Source organism: Geotrypetes seraphini, chromosome 4, assembly GCF_902459505.1.
Source record: "Geotrypetes seraphini chromosome 4, aGeoSer1.1, whole genome shotgun sequence".
Lineage (NCBI taxonomy): Eukaryota > Metazoa > Chordata > Amphibia > Gymnophiona > Dermophiidae > Geotrypetes > Geotrypetes seraphini.
Genome location: NC_047087.1, coordinates 229,210,940 through 229,226,197, shown reverse-complemented (window position 1 = coordinate 229,226,197; position 15,258 = coordinate 229,210,940). Strand labels below are relative to the sequence as shown.

Below are 15,258 nucleotides of genomic sequence, written 5' to 3'. Positions count from 1 at the left end.
GGTAAAAGCAGATAGCGTTGCTGGTTTTAAAAAGGTTTGGACAAATTCCTGGAGGAAAAGTCCATAGTCTGTTATTAAGACATGGGGGGGAGAGACACAGATTTGAGGTGTTACTATTTTGGTGGACTTGATACTGCCCAGGACTGCAGCGCTTTTCAACAACTGAAGCCGGAGCGTTGGGAGCTGAATCCCTGCGGGCACCCGCAGAGACAGACACCCTGACGTTACGCGGGTCCTCTTCCCGTGGGTCAAAGGGACGCCGCGACTGCAGGAGACTGGAGAGACACAAATTTGAGGTGTTACTATCTTGGTGGACTTGATACTGCCCAGGAATGCAGCGCTTTTCAACAACTGAAGCTGGAGCGTTGGGAGCCGAATCCCTGCGGGCACCCGCAGAGACAGACACCCTGACGTTACGCGGGTCCTCTTCCCACGAGTCAAAGGGACGCCGCGACTGCAGGAGACTGGAGAGACACAGATTTGAGGTGTTACTATCTTGGTGGACTTGATACTGCCCAGGACTGCAGCGCTTTTCAACAACTGAAGCCGGAGCATTGGGAGCCGAATCCCTGCGGGCACCCGCAGAGACAGACGCCCTGACGTTACGCGGGTCCTCTTCCCACGAGTCAAAGGGACGCCGCGACTGCAGGAGACTGGAGAGACACAGATTTGAGGTGTTACTATCTTGGTGGACTTGATACTGCCCAGGACTGCAGCGCTTTTCAACAACTGAAGCCGGAGCGTTGGGCGCTGAATCCCTATGGGCACCCGCAGAGACAGATGCCCTGACGTCACGCGGGTCCTCTTCCCGCGGGTCAAAGGGAAGCCGCGACTGCGGCGCGTGGCCGCAGGGCGTGCCCTAAGGGGCTCGACCTGCCCCTTGGGAGCCCCTTGGAGACACGGGAGAAACTGTATGTATTAAATTAATAATATGGGAAAAAGAAAAGGGAAAGCTAAGGTGTCTACGCCTATATTGTCAGGTCCCATAGATAGACATTTTGTTTCATCCAGTGCCTTAAGCCACAGCCAGGGAGCGAACTCGCTATCAGGGGCATTTCTTAGTCCTCCAGGTAGAACTCCACCGCCTCCACCGAATATTCCTGATGTTTTGGAGCCCAAGTCTGGTTCCAGTTTTCAGCCGGAAGGACTCTCTGAGCAACAGGGGTCACCCTCATTAATTTATGGGGTGATACCTAAAGCCTTATCCTTTCAAGATGAGACTTTGTTTGCTAGAGAGCCCCAGACTGAACCTCAGGAAGTTACCTTGAAAGACTTATGGCAAATCAATACTCGAATGGAGGGGTTATTAAAGTCTGTGGTGACACAGAATGTTAAATTTTCACAGGAAGTGATTGATAAGTTTGTAAATGTTGATTCCAACTTAAAGATTATGGAAAAATCGATTAGAACAACAGAGTCTCATGTGGTTACATTACAAGCAGTTTCCTCAACAGTTATCACTGATATGAAATTTGAAAAAATAGAGAATTTGCAGAGAGCAAAAAATTTAAGTCTAGTTAATTTCCCCAAAACTCATTTGTTGTCTCCAGAAATATTGGTCAAGAAATATTTTAAAGAAGTTTTGGGGATGGCTGACGTAGAAAACTTGCCTCTAACAAATTTATATTATATTCCTCAGAGGAAAAAAGTTTCCATAGAATCGGGCGTAGATCAGTTGGAACAAATTGATTTTGATTTAACTGGTTTCCTGGAGGACTCACAAGATATAATTCAAACTAGATCTACACTCCTTATAACTTGTACAAGAGAGATAGATAAATCCTTAATAATGAAAGCTTATTTTCAAAATAAGCAAATTAAATTTTGTGGAGATAACGTATTGATATTCCCAGATGTGGCCCAAGCAACACAATTAAGAAGAAAATCCTTTCTGGCTTTGAAATCTAGGGTGTTGGCTTTGGGTGCCACATTTTATTTGAAATTTCCTTGTAAATGCTTGATTAAATTTAAGGAAAATGATTATGTCTATTGGGACTCTATTCAGTTAGAACAATTTTTGCAACATCATGAAGCTAGTTCTTCTGGCACCACGTAATTAATATTTGGAGTTTTGAAGTATTAAAGCACCTTTATTTTTGATCTCTATGATCATGATTATATTTGAATGTTTCTGTTAAAAATCTGTTTGTTCTCTCTCAAATTATGTGGACTTGAGGAATCTAGTGATATAACCTTTAGAGTTTATAATTACTTTTCTTTTCTTTGGTTTTGTAAACTTCCTTTCTTTATTATTATTTGTGTAAATGATAATGTTTAAAAATTTGAAAAAAAAAATAAAAAATAAAGACATGGGGGAAGCGTCTGCTTGCCCTGGATCGGTAGCATGGAATGTTGCTATTCTTTGGGTTTTGACCAGGTAGTGACCTGGATAGACTACCATGAGAATGGGCTACTGGGCATGATGGACCATTGGTCTGACCCAGTTAGGCTATTCTTATGTTCTCATCTGTAGGGGCCTTTGTTTTCACTTCTTATTTTAATGTATTTTTTTCTGGGAACTTATCAGTGTTTTTTATAATGGGAACAAAAATGGAAGAGAATTACTGTAATTTGTGTGGAATGGGGGGGGGGGAGGGGTTAACTACCGTAATTTCTTCAGCTAAATAATTCAATCCACCTCAACCACCTCAACCAGACATAGGAAAACCTCACGCACCATTCACACACCCTCCAACCAAAAACGTCAAAAGAAAAAAACTGTTCATTCTTATAAATTACCGTATAACTTTTAATCTAGAGTTAATGAGTATGAATACAGCAACAAGAACAGAAATCACATGTTCATTCTTATAAACTATAACATTTACCGGTAATCTAGATCAAACGAAGTATCGAGGACAAAATAATCTAAATATAGTTACCGTAATTACGGTAAAGTTGTAAATAAACAAAGTTTACTGGTTTATTCAGTCATCATCATCACAGTTATCTGAATCGTTGAATCCATCAAAATCCAAATTGTCATCATCGCCATTAAATAAAGTGAGCACGGCCTGCAGACGAACCTTGTTTATTTCCGAAGTGATATCGTCATCATCATCGCTGATATCCGTGTTGTTGCCTCCTTCCGCTACATGATTACCGGTAGTAGTGTCATTGGTTTCATAAACAATGCCCGCTTTTTTAAATCCGTTTCGAATAGTATCTGGTGTTATTTTATCCCATGCTGAAGCCACCCACTTGCAGACTTCTGTGAAAGTTGCCCGCTTCAGCCGCCCCGCGGGTGTGTACTTGTGCGTGCCGCTCTGCATCCACTCCTTTCTAACAAAAGTCTTGAATGGATGATTCACTGCGATGTCAAGTGCAGCTTACACGTCAGGCCTCCAGGTATCACAGCGATGTGGGCACCAGTAGAATTAATGTAGGTCTGAACATTTTTTTCTTTGTGGGCAGCCATGGCATCAAAAATTAACAAGGATTTTTTTGAAAAAAATCCACCCTGTCTTGCCCTAAAGCATTTATCTACCCACAATCTCATTACGTCGCAGTCCATCCATCCCTTCTTATTGCAGTGCACAACCACACTGGTGGGCAGTTTTTTACGGGGCATAGTGACCCTTTTGAAAATGACCATGGGCTTTAACTTAACCCCGCTAGCTGAGCAACCAAGAACTACTGTAAAACACGTTCTTTCATGCCAAGTTGTGGTGATGGCAACAGATTTAGTACCTGTGGGGGCTACGGTTCTTGTCGCTGGAATGTCGAATACCATTGGAATTTCATCCATGTTGATGATATCCTTTGCAGTGATGACAAGTTCAGATATTTCTTTGGCGACAAAGTCACGGAAATCGATCAATTTTTGCTGCCAGTCATCTGGAAGTTGCTGGCCAACAGTTGTTCTCATTCGAACAATAGTCCGTTCCTTTTCATAAATTTTGAGATCCATGTGAAGCCAGCTTTGAAGTTGGGTATTCCTCTTCCATTGGGAAGTAGTTTTGCCTTCATCTGAATTGCAACGGTAGAGACTGATTGATTTTGCTCCCTTCTCCCCAGAATCCACTGCTTCAAGTCATCCTCCAGCTGAGGCCATTTTGGTTTGGCCCCACGACGTGCCCGTTTTCGCGGATTGATTTCTCCAGTTTCTTCTTATCTTTTCTCCATTCACGCACCGATGTTTCTCCAACATCGAACTCTCTCGCTGCGGCCCGGTTGCCTATTTCCTCAACTTTCGCAACGACTTTAAGCTTAAAGTCCGCTGTATTTGTCTCTGCTGCGGCAAGAAAGCTCATAAAAAATTGGTGTTGAGTACGACTTCTATAAACTCCAATATTTGAGATGGTTGAAGATGAGATTTTGGATAACTGACTTCGAATCCTAGAAGCTCCATAAGAATTATAGTCACCTGTGTAGTTGACTGGACTGCTTGAAACACTCAAAACCCATGGATGCAAAGGGTTGCCACTACCACTACTAGGTATTTTGTGAACACTTTTGGAGAGGAAGCGAGGTTGAATGGTAGAACTTGGTATTGCAAATGATGTGATCTACACAAATATGAAGGAACTTTCTGTGGTCTTTGAGGTCTAGAGAGCACAGTCAATTGTTATATTCTAGAAGTGGGTATAGCACCCCAAGGGATAGCATGCAAAACTTCTCTCTGACTAAATATTTGTTGAGAGCTTGAAGATCAAGAATGGGATGAAGACCTCCTGTCTTCTTTGGAATTAGGAAATAACTGGAATAGAACCCCTGTTTTTTTCTGGGAAGAGGGAACTGACTATATGGCATTTATTTGAAGAGCTTCCATTTCCTGCTAATCAACATAGAGTTCTGGTAAAGGCAGCGCCCGAACTTATCCATGGTGTGGCCTTCTTGGCCTGGTGGTGCACTGTCATACACTCGTGTGCTGGAAGATTTTTTAAGAGTAGATTCAACCAGCAAAGACTGGTGCAGTAGCTGTGGCTTATCAAACCCCAGGCACGACTGTATTCTGTAAAAAGTGTCAATTTTCCTAGGAGCTATGGGAAGTGTGAGAGTTCCCAGTTCTTAAACATAGCTTTCTTAAGTAAAGTATGAAGAGACAACTTGAAGAGTTCTTTAGGAGGTTCATCAAAATCCAATGCTTCAAAGAGCTCCGCTCTCAATTCAGTGTCTGCCTCCAATTTAACAGGCAAAATATTTCCCCATCTGCCTGATAAACTTCATGAAAGATAATCTTTCAGGAAGTAATTTGAGCCTGGGCATTGGAGGAGATAGATCTGATGAGAAGCTATGTGATACTGGAGCAGATAATGTGGGGTCAAGATCAATATCAGTATGAAAAGAGAGATCTGAATCAAGATCCCCAACTCCAAAAGATTCTCTGTAAAAAGGAGAAGATGGAGATGGATGCTTCTAGGTCTGGGGAATATGACGACTGTGAGAACATACAAACACAGAAACATGATGACACATAAAGACCAAATGGCCCATCCACAGTAACCATTATCTCTTCTTCTCTCTAAGAGATCCCACGTGCCTATCCCAGGCTTTCTTGAATTAAGACACAGTTTCTGTCTCCATCATCTCTTCCGGGAGACTGTTCCATGCATCTACCACCCTTTCTGTAAAAAAAAACTATTTCCTTAGATTACTCCTGAGCCTATCACCTCTTAACTTCATCCTATGCCCTTTTATTCCAGAGCTTCCTTTCAAATGAAAGAGACTCGACTCATGCGCATTTACATTACGTAGGTATTTAAACATCTCTATCATATCTCCTCTCTCCTGCCTTTCCTCCAAAGTATACAGATTACGATCTTTAAGTCTGTCCCCATATGCCTTATGATGAAGACCGCATATCATTCTAGTAGCCTTCCTCTGGATTGACTCCATCCTTTTTATATCTTTTTGAAGGTGCGGCCTCCAGAATTGTACACAATATTCTAAATGAGGTTTTACCAAAGTCTTATACAGGGGCATCAATACCTCCTTTTTCCTACTGGTCATACCTCTCCCTATGCACCCTATCCTTCTAGCTTTCGCCATCACTTTTTCAACCTGTTTGGCCACCTTAAGATCATCACATACAATCACACCCAAATTCCGCTCTTCTGTCATGCACACAAGTTCTTCACTCCCTTAACTGTACCGTTCCCTCGGATTTTTGCAGCCCAAATGCATGACCTTAGCATTAAATTTTAGCTGCTAATTTTCAGACCATTCTTCAAGCTTTGACAGAACATCGAGAAGAACTCCTACAATGCTGTTGATATTGGTCAGTTGAAGATGATGAAGAGGTTTGGTGTCGAGAATGTGTAGGTCTTGACAAACGTCAAAGTGAATGAGAACCACTACCGTGAGATGTCGAGCTCTAGAACAGCAAGGATTGGTACTGTGGGACCTCGATGCTCTTTGAGATTTAAATTTACTAGGAGAGTGAGGGTCAGTACCCTGGAGCCTTGATGTGCCATGCTCAGCTAGGTCGGTACTGAGGGAGTCGGTGCAAGTACCGGTGCCACATGTACTTTAAAAAGTACAGCTAGCTCTCATTGGAAAATCTTCTTAGGTTGGTCCTGGAAGGACTGTACCAGTACCATTGGCTCAGCAGCTGGGTGCTGCAGGGTGCCGAGGCATGGGTAACCTCGATGAGGAAGTACGCCTTAAAGGAAACATAGCCTGAACCAATGGAGATTGATGGTAGCATCAACGCTTGGCATGCATTAAGGGACTCGATGCAGAAGATGCCTGAGACGCTGGGTGAGATGATGACATCTTCTTAGCAAGTTTACCCAATGCAGGAACTGAGTCAAACATTGAGGGAGGCGTCAAAGCTGGTTCCTTCGGTACTGCTGGCACCAATTTGTCGTTGGAGGCCATGGCCGCTCCAAAAAGCTTCTCTTGCTGGATGCGTCGAGCCTTAAGAGTGTGTTTTTTCAACATAAGACAATGGGTACAAAAAGTCTACTCGATGCTCCAGCCCTAGACATTGAATGCACTAGTTGTGCGGAGTAGTGAGCGAAATGGGCCCTTTTTCAACCTGCTAGAAGGCTTCGACATGAGAAAAAAAATCTCAGTGGCAAAGTAAAAAAACACAATGGTTGCAATGCCGAGACTTAAAAACGCAAGTTCAAAGCCCGAAGGCTAAACGGGCAGATGGCACAACTAAGGGAAGTTTGAACATTGAAAATTTAACAAAAAACCAAAGAAAAAGAAAGATCAGTTTTAGAGCCACAACCATCTCCATGCCCCCCACTGCTGAAGCTACTGTCCTTCAGCTGATTCTAACCAGATTATATAGTATACTAGTCTTATAGCCCATTACATTAATGGGTGCTAGAATATATGTGTGTGTGTCTCTCTTTATTTCTTTCTCTCTCTCTCTCTCTCTCCTTAGCCACTTTCTTTCTGTCTTTCTTTTTCCTTGGCTGTCCATCACCACTCCTTGCCTGCTCCCCCTGTCCATTCTCTCTTCCTTTTACCTCCCCTGTGTCCACCACCACCTCTTCACAGCTCTCCTTATGCAGCAGCAGCCCTTCTCCCTTTGTTTTACCTCCCCCCTGTCCAGCAGCACCTTCCTTCCCCCCTGTCCAACATTAGGCCTCCGTTCCTTTTTCTTCACCCCCTCCCTGTCCATCAGCACCTCTTTCCTTCTCCCCCTGTCCAGCAGTAGGCGTCCCTTCCTTTTTCTCCCCCCTTCTCCTTCTTATCCCTATGATACACTTACCTTGCTCTGCCCCTGATCAGAGGCTCCCGAGAGCCGCCCAGTTGCACCCATTGGAAAAGTTCCCTCTGCGGCATCCCGCACCCCTCCTGAAGCAACTCCCGCTGTCTTTCTTTCTGTCTGTCTCTGTCCCTGGCCCCCTTTGTCTGTTTGCCTTTCTGTATATCTCCCTGCCCCTGTGTCTTTCTTCTTTTCTTTCTGTCTCCCTTCCTCCCTCTGTCTGTCTGTCCGAAGCAGCATTCCCTCCCCCTCCATTTCTCTCCACCCACACCAGTTCCCTGTGCACCTGCTCCTGTGTCTTTCTTCTTGTCTTTCTGTCTCCTTTCCTCCCTCTGTCTGTCTGTCCAAAGCAGCATTCCCTCCCCCTCCATTTCCCTCCCCCCACACCAGTTCCCTGTGCAGCAGCATTAGCGTTTCCTCTACCCCCTTTCCTTTCCCACAGTCGCGACTACAAACGCGGGCCCGAGTCCTTTGCCGCCCCCACCCTTCCCTTCCCGCGGGCCCGACTACACATGGCGATTCAAGCAGGGTGTGCAGCAGTCTTCACACGCTGCTTCGGGTCCTTCTACTGCCCTGATTTACTCTGGCACGTCCGGAGCAAATCAGGGCAGTAGAAGGGCCCGAAGCAGCGTGTGAAGACTGCTGCACACGCTGCTTAAATCGCTAGTCGGGCCCGCGGTAAGGGAAGAGGGGGGGCGGCAAATGACTCGGGTCCCGGGCAGCGGAAAGTTGCTGGGCTCCTCGTTGGGGGTGCTGAGTGGCCGCGATCCCTCTCCACCCAGACCCCCCTCCGGAGGAACGGAGATCGGCGGCTATAGCCGCTGGCTTCGGCGTCTTCTATCCACTGCGGCCAACCTTAGCGGAAACAGGAAGTAGTCAGAGAGGGCGGGCCGCAGTGGACAGAAGACAGCAAAGCCAGCGTTAGCGCAGTGCAGCGCTTTTCTCTTCATTTAAAAGCGGGTGAGCCAGCGAGAAGGAGGAGGTGGTGGTTTTGGCAGTGAGTGAGGGCAGGAGGGGGGGAGTCGCCGGCTGTGCTGTGCTTTCCCGATCTGTCCGCCGCATACGCACTCTGGCCACGGACCTACAGATCAGGGATTACAGATCATGCAGGTCTGAGTGCGCATGCGCGGCTAGCGTTTTATTATATAGGATTGGCCAAAAGGCTATCCCAACTCTGAATAGACCACCTCAGGATTCACCAGCAACTGTTGAACCCGCTGAAGTGAGGTGAGGGCCATAAAGCCTCTGCAGATCACCACGTGAAAGCCTAATGCCAAGGAGGAGTAGGCTTGCTTCATGAGGACCTTTACCTCCTGATCTTCAGAGTCCTTAAGATCCCTTCTACTGGGATATTCGTTTTCCAAGCCACCACAGTAATCAAAGCATCCACCCTGGGAAAGCAAAGGAGATCTAATATATTTCACAGCAAATAGTGGAGTTTCCCCATGACCTTCAGCACCCCTTTCATGGATTGTTATTCTGAAACTTCCACCTTCAGTGCTTTATGAAGATGGAAGGGCTTGGATGGTCCTCTAATATCATATCTTTTTCTGTCACCTCCTCATGGGTGGCATCCCACATGTTCAAGTCCAAGGATCTGAGAAATTAGTGGTGTTCTCTCTTCCTCTAAAACAGCCATATGAACCGAGGACTCATCCCTTTTCTAGAGACAGGCTTTCATATCCTCCTCCCATGCAAGAGGTTCAGTGGCCAACCTCAGGCTTTTCAGGTTTCTCTCACTTTCTAGTGGGTAGCCAAGGACCTGCGGGCTCCCTTTGACTTGCTCAAACCTCTTAAAGAGAATTTATAATGTGGAGCAAGCATTCTGAAAACAAGCAGTTATCTGCTAGAAAAACTGAGGATCCAAGATGACTGGAGGACCCCCCCAATTGGGACCTATCTTGCTACCCCTGAGATGCAGCTGAAGCTGGTTACCCCCCCAGTATGCCACTCTGCTACTTTGAAGTAGATAACGCATGACAATCACAATTAGTAAAGGGGCGGGATCTGGGGAAGAGCTTGGGTGGCTGTAGGGTGGAGCTTGGGAAGTCTGTTGTTGGGGGTACTCTGTTGATATTTGTTAGCCCTCCCTGCTGGCACGCCCTTCTGGAATTTCACGGCCTGTCTGGAGGGTTCTGCACATGCATGGATGTCAGTGTGATGATGTCACGCATGCGCATGAAGTCATAACGGTGATGTCCGCACACTTCTGGTGGCCACTACCTTTAGTGTGCCCCAACTCGAGAAAGCTTGAGAGACACTGCTTTAGAGGCATGAAACAAATTTCATCAGCCATATCAGGTAGAGAAAAGTTATTACTGAAAGACTGAAGAACTTTATCCCTCGAAACACAGGACTGTATCATGTGCAGTGTGTGGATCCTCCATGATATAAGAAAGTTAAGTAGTTTTACATCAATAAAAATCCATAAGAAGACTTATGTTCAGAGAAAGATCAAACAATCATATAGTGAAAAATAAAGTATTGGAGTTATCATTATATATCTCTAATAAAACATTTTACTATGCTGATACAAATCATAGTTACAGTAAGAATGTAAAATGTTATTGAGAATAAGTGGGCAAGGGTTTACATTTTTGGTAAAAATTAAATTTTAAACACTAATACTTCATTTTCCTGATCACTATGTTACAGAGATTTTTGATAAAGTTCTGCATTGTACTTACAAGTCTCCTAAAAAGAGGTTAGGCCACACCTCATCAACATGGTTACAGCCTGAACGTCCACTTTCCAAGAGCTGTTCTAATTCTTTGAGGGAGAGAAATTCAGATGTGCTTGCACCAGGGTGCTTGGAATCCTTATCTGCTTGTGCTTCAGCCATGTCTCAGAAATCAGTAACTTTGCTGTATTAAACTATAAAAAGATACTGTACTTTTCCATGATTGTGTTCCCACGTTACTAGCATATCCAGTTGTCATTCTGAATCTGTTGTGATGGACTGTGACAAGTGTTGGCCATGTGTTGTTTTTACTAAGCAAAATAGACAGATGAATATGAAATGCAGTAGAAAGCCTTAGGGAAACAACCAAAAATATCACTCAAGACATAGTAACGTGAACTAGTGACGAGTGCAAACAATTCTACTCCTCTCTACCTCATCAGAGCACTCAGCCACCCTAAAGCACTTCATTAGTGTGTATGTTATAGTGCACATTTAAGGAATATAATTTCTTGATAAAAGAGATTAGGTTCTTACCTTGATAATATATTTTCCAGTACATAGGAATGGTATGCTGAACCATAGGAGAAGGAGGGGTATGGGGAACTCCCCGAAACCAAGTGTCAGATCTAATCAGATAAATGTAAAACAATCACTGAATGAACAGTAATGCAAGTAAAATATTAACAAGCCTCTCAGAAGAAACATGAATGCAATAAAAATACAAATTAAACAAGAACACAATAGCCTGAACATTTATGGAACTCAAACATTCCTCCTTTTTAAGTATATAGAGACTGGAAAATCTCAACTGTGAAGCTGACCATTAAGCTTGAGTCAGAAAGCAGGCGGATCAGATAATTGTTGGGCGAAGGGTTCAGCATAACATTCCTATCTACTGGAAAAGATATTACAAAAGTAAAAACCTAATTTTTTTTCCAGTGAAATAGGAATATTATGCTAAACCAACGGGACATACCTAAGCAGTCCCAAACTCTTGGGAGGGATAGAGGAGCCTGCTCGTAGTACTGAGGACCCCAAAAGAAGCATCTTCCTGTACTGCCATGCCCACCCTGTAGAATTTGGTGAAAGTATGAATTTGCTGATCTACAAATTTCTTCAGGTGGAATTCCCTGAGCTTCAGCCCAAGAAAAGGCCACTCCTCTTGTTGAATGTGCTTTCAAGGAGACAGGCAGTTGCTTGCCACAACTGATGTAGGCAGAAGATATAATGTAGCTCTACGAATCCATCTAGGCCTTGGATGCAGGCCTGCATCATCTCGCCTGATTAACACGAAAAGACGATCTGAGAGATGAAATTCATTGGTGACCTCCAGGTAATGCAAGAGTATTCTTCTGACATTCAAAACCTTTAAGGACTTTTCTTGGACTCTGGGGTGAAATGCTGGCAGTCTAACTTCTTGGTTGACAAGGAACGCCAAAACAACCTTCGATAGGAAGGAGGGAACTAAACGCAAAGTCACTCCTGCTTTTGTGATCTGGAGAACCAGTTCTCTACACGACAGGGCCTGTAATTCTGAGACACTCCTGGCAGAAGTAATTGCCACCAAGAAGACTGCTTTAACCATCAGATCCATGAGGGAAAATTCCTGTAAGGGCTCGTATGGGGCTCTGCTGAGTCCCTGTAAGAATATACTAAGGTTCCAGGATAGAAATGGTTCTTGGAGACCGTAGTCTCAATGCACCCTTCAGAAACCTAGCTATGTCCAGATGGGCCGCTAGCAAAGTTCTCTTCTCTTGACCCTGGAAACTGCAGAGTCCTGCTACTTGAACTATAAGTGACGTCATTGCCATTCTTTTTGTCAAGGCTCTCTTGCAGGAATGCCAGTACAAATGAGATGGGGGAGATGGGGAGCACTGCCCTGCTCAAACTGCTCTTTGCTACACCAGTATTGAAACATCTCCCAAGCCTCAGCATATGCTGAATCTGTCGTCGGCTTTTTGGTTCTAAGTAGTAAGGTCCAGAATGGGTATCCAATCGTCGGAGCCTTTCTTTAGCATGATGAAGTATATGAAGTATATGCCTGAGCCCGAGTCTAACAACCTTCTCACAGTGGCTTGCACTTGGGTCGCTTTTTCCGGCACCCCACAGGAGAGTCCACAAACCAATCAGTTAGAGGCCGAGCGAATTCCAGTTTGTAGCCACTTGATGATATCCAGAACCCAATGGTTGGATGAAATCTGAGCCCATGCCTGTGCAAAATCTGAAAAATGGCCCCAAATCTTGAGAAATGCTGCCCTCAACCTGGCATCATTGCATCTTTTTGGAAGAGGGAACAGCGCGGGGAGTTGAGGACTGGTTGTGTCTGGACCTTTTTTTATTTAAACCGGCAATTTTTTTGCCACTTGTATGACAGTCCCAGTTAACGGAGATTCTACTGTAATTGTAAATATTCAATCTGAAAATAAACTGGAAGTGACAGGGAAAGCTATTGATAGCACCAAGTGTCTGCAGTGGCGTAGCGAGGGTGAGTGGTGCCCCTCCCCTACCCCATCTGATGCGCACACGTCCCCCTTCCCCTGTACTTTTTTTAATTTTCCAGGAGTGAGCAACACCACGAACTTGCTGCCCGCGTTGTATCAGCTATCCCTATGACATCATTTCCTAGGCACAGGGCCTGGAAATGACATCAGAGAGAGATGACACTAACGCGGGCAGCAAGTTCTTAATACTGCTCCCCCAGGGAAAATTAAAGGTGTACATGGGAAGGGGTGCACACGCGTGGCAAGGGGGGGGGGAGTCGGAGAGGATGGGTACCTCTGCCCCTTACAAAGACTATGCCTGGGGCAGACCCCCTCACCCCCATACTACATCACTGAGTGTCTGCCTTTTCACTGAGTGTGTGTAAATAGTTTAAAGTCTCCAAGATCAACTTTAATAACGTTCCAATTTAGTTCATTAATACCTCGGACTAAGCTGTTATTTCATCAGAAAGGAGAGTGAAGAGTATGAGTTGGACGAGTGAAACCTAGAATTGCCCATCCTCCTGCCTACGGAAGTTATCTGGGCCTGGCCTAATTATGAACCTTCTCTTTCCTTTTATTGGCCCTGGTGCGGGGTGGATGAGTGACCGACCCGACCCCACCCCGAAGTCCATTAAATGTCAAAATGTACAGCGCTGCGTACGCCTTTCAGCGCTATATGTGATATACTGTATAGTAATAGAGCTGGCCAGTTGTCCCTGCCACGTGGTGGTGGTGGTGGTGGTGGCGGCGCCGGTGGGCGAGTCGCCAGGGCTACACTATATTACGAAATAGTGAAAGATAATAACACTAGTAGTTAGAAGGTACAACTAATCCCCCCCTTTTTTTTTTTTTTTTTTTTTCAATTATTCACCCGAAAATGAATTCCCCGTTACGCCCAGCGAAGAGCCCCCCGCTGCGCCTTCCTCCTCCAGCAGATGGCACCACTGTAGTTCTTCGCGGCCCTGCTCGGGCCGGAGCTTCGGAGGAGGGCGCGCGCCACCGCCGCAGTCTCTACGGTGGCTGGCGCGTGCCGCTCCCGGCGTGCCTCAGTCAGTGCCGATCGCTGGCCATGGCGTTTCCGGAGCTGTGGCCGCGGCTGACGGAACGGGACGCAGAAAGGTAGAACTGGAGTTCTCACCGTAACGGCTTGCAGCTCGTGCTGGACACTGGCACCGGCGGAGGGGAAGGTGAGCTGTTACCCTCAGTGCCTTTAGTTGTGGTTTGAAGTAGAAGGTTCTCGATGTTGGCTGGAAGAAGGGGGTTACAAAAAAAAAGCAGTTATGTGCACATACGCACGTAGTCGATGTATAGACGTATATGTCTGCGCTTTGATTTGCAAAACGTACACATTTGTATACGTGCACATATACTCAGGTACAATATAAATTATATATTCATATACATGCCAACATCCATATACGTGGAAACGTCCATTAAGATTACGAGTTTTGAGTGGTCGAATGTGGGATGCTTTATCCCCATGGCAGCTTTGGTGAACAAGCAGCTCATTTGAGAGGGCGATATATGAAGTAGCCACCTCTCTAATCTATTAATCTATTATTAATAATTGTATCGTGCACTCCAGGCGTATGCGGTCCTGTTCAGGGATATAATGGACAGTCCCATCTTTATTCGGTTTGCAGTCCAGACAGGGCAGAAGGCAAACAAGGAGTTCTGACTTTTTACCTGTTACCTAGACAACAAAAGCAGAGCTTATAAATGAAGACGAGGGGCCGTGATTGCGAAGATTTAGAATAAGTGGGCTAAATTCGGGAAAGGAAATTTACTTGCGTTTAATTAAATATGATGTTGGGGCTCTGGAATGGAACTATGGAACTCTTGACTGTGGAGGTCCCGATATGGAAGAAGTAAACAAGTGAATTATAAGTGGGATTCATTGAAACAGGGGCAACTTTTAATTGCATCAAGCTGCTGAAGAAGAGGTAATTTTTAAGGGCTAGTGAGTTGGGATGAACTCTTCTCAACATACATTCTTTGACACAAAATCGAGACCCTGATTGAGCTGCAATTCAAGCTAAATTAATAAAGTTCCCTCAGCTCTGGGCACAAGCAAAGCAAAATATTAACATAAAACATCGGTCTCACAGATTTGAGTCATAAGATATACAGGATTCTGTAATTTATATTTTGAGACCAGCCTATGTATTAGAGCAATCTGATATTCTATTAAATGCTGCTCATAAGGAGGGCATAGAAAGACCAGCAAAAAAAATGAGGCAATTTTAAGAATAGAGACAGGTCTCACAAGGCTGGTCCCATTATAAACAAATTGAGGATTACCTGCCAAAGCAAGATGTTTGGTAAGCTAAATATAGATACAAATTGTACCTTCTGGTAGGCTGTTTGCAAACAAAAAAGAACAGAAACTGTGAAGATGGGGAGGGGGTGAATCAGGAGCAGAAGCA

The 15,258-nt window shown here is 44.9% G+C and overlaps 2 protein-coding genes across 6 annotated transcripts in view; one reads left to right on the top strand and one right to left on the bottom strand.

The window, feature by feature from the left end:
• The window catches only part of DUSP13 (dual specificity phosphatase 13), a 36,130-nt gene extending 21,831 nt beyond the window's left edge, over positions 1-14,299 (bottom strand). Inside the window, exons 1-3 of one of the 3 annotated variants that reach the window (XM_033941134.1) lie at positions 13,971-14,155; positions 10,884-10,975; positions 10,354-10,657 (exon numbers count right to left, since the gene is read on the bottom strand). In XM_033941134.1, coding sequence (XP_033797025.1) covers positions 10,354-10,508 — 155 coding nt within the window. In that variant the 5' untranslated portion in view covers positions 10,509-10,657; positions 10,884-10,975; positions 13,971-14,155. Of the gene's footprint in view, positions 1-10,353; positions 10,658-10,883; positions 10,976-13,703; positions 13,805-13,970; positions 14,156-14,234 lie in introns of those variants that run through there. The other 2 variants (XM_033941135.1, XM_033941136.1) reach the window with 2 other exon arrangements.
• Positions 13,866-15,258, top strand: part of SAMD8 (sterile alpha motif domain containing 8) — a 159,904-nt gene continuing 158,511 nt past the window's right edge. The window contains exon 1 of one of the 3 annotated variants that reach the window (XM_033941132.1): positions 13,866-14,019. The gene's annotated coding sequence lies outside the window, so the exon portion shown is untranslated. Of the gene's footprint in view, positions 14,020-14,463; positions 14,776-15,258 lie in introns of those variants that run through there. The other 2 variants (XM_033941130.1, XM_033941131.1) reach the window with 2 other exon arrangements.